The sequence below is a fragment of the Apaloderma vittatum genome, unplaced genomic scaffold, assembly GCF_000703405.1.
Source record: "Apaloderma vittatum isolate BGI_N311 unplaced genomic scaffold, ASM70340v1 scaffold2995, whole genome shotgun sequence".
Lineage (NCBI taxonomy): Eukaryota > Metazoa > Chordata > Aves > Trogoniformes > Trogonidae > Apaloderma > Apaloderma vittatum.
In genome coordinates, this window is record NW_009715277.1 from 5,534 (window position 1) to 9,685 (window position 4,152).

The following is a 4,152-nucleotide window of genomic DNA, read 5'->3' on the forward strand; positions in this document are numbered from 1 at the left end:
CCTGTACATGATCAGTTTTAAACAGCTTTTGACTCTAAATTGGGTAGAAGTCTTCAAGAGTGGGAAGTGCGCTGTGACTCTAGCGCTAAGGGGAGCTTAGTGCTGAAACAAGGACTTTTACCTAGGGTCGATTTGGCTGAGGTTAGTCACAAGGATGGTCTTTGGTCATGAGCATGGAAGGGGTCTTGTGTTGGTCTATATGCACGTCTTTGTTTGCCCGTTTTGTTGGGTACATGGGACTCAGGAGTTAGAGCTCGGCTCCTGTCCATTAGTTGTTGTGCAGTGAGATACAAGCTGCATGCTGAAACGATCTAAGGAACAGAGCGGGATGTTGGTCTTCAGCTGGAAGTGAAATACAGATTCTCCTTCGACCTGTTCATCAGCTGCCCTAGCCTGGGCAAGTTTTTCGTAGCAAAATGTCCTTGCTGCCTACAGGCGTATTTGTTTTAGGGTGCCATTAACACTATTATTTGGAGTTTAGCAGCCGTAAAAGAATTGATATTCCAGCACGAGATGATGTTTCTTCTTATCTGTATTTTGCTGTGACAATGATGTCGAGATGATGTTTCTTCTTATCTGTATTTTGCTGTGACAATGATGTCGTAGTGTCTGTGATTATTCCATGACTAGTTAGGAAAAGGCCTGTACCTAAGTTTAATTTTAAGAGAGCTGCTCTGTTGAATGATCAAGGTGACTGCGTTTCCTGTTGAATCAGTCAACGGTAAAACTGGGAATGATCTGTTGATTGATTTGGATTCAGCAAACCAGGCAAAACCGGTTTGCAGGTGCTCCACTAGCAGGAACGAGGCCCCACCTTTTCAAGGCAGCTGAGCTGATCCGCAATGGAAGGGACTAAGTAGCTCCTTCCTCTTCCCTTTGCACCAGGCCTGGCATTCGTCTGGTTCCAAGATGTAGCAGAAACATACCTTGTACAGAAAACGATGTTTTTTGTCCCCAAACTGCCAGAGCCGGCGTAAGGGTGGAGGGCGAAGGGAGGTATGTCCCTTCCAGCAGCGGCGATGCTTAACTGCACCGTGAAATCACATTCTCTGGTCATCTCAGCTGATTGCAGAGGATTTCATGGAATCTACGTCAAGTGAGGGATGGCCCCAGTTAATTGGGAGATGTTTTCTAAAGCAAAGCATGTTGGAAGGAGAAAGCCTGGCGGTTTCTTTACTGAATGGAACCGCAGACAGTCGCGTGATTACGGCAGCGCTGCTCGCTGGCTGCGCTCAGATGCATGTCAGGAGATTCTGCTGAAGCAGCTTCGTTGCTTTAATTCTATCTCCAGATGCCACGGAAGGTGCTGGGATGTGTTGAGTTCTCATCCTGTCCTTTTTTTTTCCCCCCTGAATTCTCTGCTTGTGATGGAGATGGAATCGGGTGAGCCCAGGACACAAGGATTGCTTTGAAGTCAATCATTCCCCTCTAGGCGTCCATGGGAGAGATTTCACTTCTAGCATGATTGCAAAGTTTTGGAAGACTCGTGGTTTCTGGCACTAAACTTAGCTAAACAAAGTCCTGCTCAAGTCTGTTGGGAGAAAAAACATCCAAATGGTTGTCCTGGGTAAAATTTGCCCTGGCCCGTCTTTGAGCTCACGCTATTTAGTGTTACACGAGGTTGAGCATCATCTTACTTAACTTTGGTTCATTTAAAATCAGGAGTCACTAGAGACAAATCATCCCACCTACATGAGATATCCCTTTCTGGAAAACAGAATTGTGCGAAGGAAGTGCTCATCTCCCTCTGCTGCTGATAGCATCAGCCCAGTGAACTAGTTTGAGCCAGAGACTTAAGTTTTGGGTGCATACAGGTAGATTAGATGAATCTCGTTCATTCTCAAGATACAACCTCCAAAAGTAATTCCCCAATTTTAATTTCTGTGAGGAATTCTTGCCATGTAGTTGCCTTTCTGTATTTAGGACTCTTTATCTCTGTAGTTTAACCTTTCAGACACTAAATGTGTGGTGTTGGATTATTTTTTTTCCATCTTTTTTATAGAATTAGTCCCAACTTCGTCACTTTTCCATCATGTCAGAACCCATCACACTCAACGTTGGAGGAAAACTCTATACCACCTCTCTGTCCACCCTGACTAGCTTTCCGGATTCCATGCTGGGGGCGATGTTTAGTGGGAAGATCCCAACCAAGAAGGACAGCCAAGGCAACTGCTTTATTGACAGAGATGGCAAAATCTTCCGCTATATCCTGAACTTCTTACGAACTTCTCACTTGGACCTCCCCGAAGACTTTCAGGAAATGGGCTTGCTTCGGCGTGAGGTAGATTTTTATCAAATCCAGCCGCTGATTGAGGCCTTGCAGGAGAAGGAGGTGGAGCTTTCTAAAGCGGAGAAGAACGCCATGCTCAACATCACCCTCGATCAGAAGACCCAGACTGTTCACTTCACCGTGCGAGAAGCACCCCAGATCTACAGCCTGTCCTCCTCCAACATGGAAGTGTTCAGCGCTCAGATCTTCTCCACGTCTTGCCTCTTCCTGAAGCTTCTCGGTTCCAAACTTTACTATTGCTTCAACGGAAACCTGTCGTCGATATCCAGCTACCTGCAGGACCCCAACCACTTGACCTTAGATTGGGTTGCGAGCGTGGAAGGCCTTCCCGAGGAGGAGTACACCAGGCAGAACTTAAAGAGACTCTGGGTGGTGCCCGATAATAAGCAAATCAATAGTTTCCAAGTGTTCGTGGAAGAAGTGCTAAAAATAGCCATGAGCGATGGTTTCTGCATAGATTCTTCTCATCCACATACTTCAGATTTCATGAATAATAAGATTATTCGCCTAATCCGGTACAAGTAGGAATGGCTGTTTATTATGGTGCCAGCATGGAGATAACACAGGTTAAGTGTTTCCCCCTAAAACACACTTACAGCCTAATTCAGAATCATGCTTATCTGGATTAAGAGTCACTAACAAGGAGATGATTTTCCTTTAATGTATTTACCAATACGACCTTTCAGAATATGTCCATATTCTAGATGGAAGGAATATTGCCTAGCGCCTGAAATAAGGATTGGTTCTCTCTCCACCTCCGCCTCTGACCTGCTGTACACTTGTGGGGAAAATCACTTAATTCCTGTCCTTCCTATGTTTTCCAGTTGGAAAATGGGAACAATCCTTAACCCGTACTGCGAGGGGATATGCGGGTTCATTGGCCAAGGTTGGGAAGGTACCTGGAGAACGGATGGGGTGAAGGATGCCGTGGAGCTGGGGTGGAGGAGACAGCCCTAGGGGCACATTTTCCACATCCATGCAGAGCATCCGAGAAGCTCGGTTGGATCCGCAGGGAAGAAGCCTCCCCACACACTCAACGTAGCTGTAAAGGATGGTGCAAACTGCAGCTGCAGGGATCCTGTCTCATTGCAGTCACCAATGGATTTCTGTTACCACCTGGGGCTGGATTGTTTTTTTCTGAACCCCGTGAGGAAGCCCTGGCTCTGTTTTGCATTCAGGGAAGCCGTGCTTGAATGATGTGATGAGCGTGAGGAACGACCAGGGGAGCTGTAGCAGAGAGAATCGTGTTCCTACAAACTGAGAAGATTGTGGCTGGTGGGGAAACTTTGCTTTGGATGAGCTTAAACCTTTACTTAGACTTTCCAGAGGTATCCAGGATGACCAGTGCTTTTCTTTCTCTTACAATGTTATATTTGTTGGGAGGATGCTGCTGAAACCTTGAGGTGGAGACATTTGGAGGGCAGAGGCCCACAGATATCTTCGAAATATTTGAGCCTTTTCTGCCTGGATATGGCGTTCCTTTGGGCGCATCTCCCTTCATCAGTGCCTGGAGCGTACGAGATGCCTTCTGGGTAGGATGGATTCTATCTGAAAAGACAACACTCCCCTCAGGTTACACCTAGTATTTTTCATTACAAAACCAGAGGCTCGTTTTTCCTATCCAGGTACACTGAGCCACTTTTATTTATTTTTTTTTTTTACATCGATGTGGAATGGTCAGGTCACTGAGCCAGCGTTTCACCCGCTCGTTTGGCTTCAGCGTCAGATTGTCGGAGGTAATGCAGTGGGAAACCAGAGGTGGTGACAATGGTCAAGCTCTTTCCGGTCTTTGCTGTAATGAAGATCATAATCCACCGCCTGCCTGTTGGCTCTGAACATCATTCCTGCCACATTCAAGGTGG

At 46.4% G+C, this 4,152-nt stretch overlaps 1 protein-coding gene across 1 annotated transcript; it reads left to right on the forward strand.

Moving 5' to 3' along the window:
* The first annotated feature begins 2,032 nt into the window (after positions 1-2,032).
* KCTD21 (potassium channel tetramerization domain containing 21) lies at positions 2,033-2,815 on the forward strand. The gene has a single exon (XM_009869052.1). The coding sequence runs from the start codon at positions 2,033-2,035 to the stop codon at positions 2,813-2,815; it is 783 nt and encodes a 260-aa protein (XP_009867354.1).
* Positions 2,816-4,152: the final 1,337 nt, after the last annotated feature.

What these genes read in the sequence shown, in the direction of transcription:
- KCTD21 (XM_009869052.1), top strand. Translation starts at nt 2,033, where the DNA reads ATGTCAGAACCCATCACACTCAACGTTGGAGGAAAACTCTATACCACC.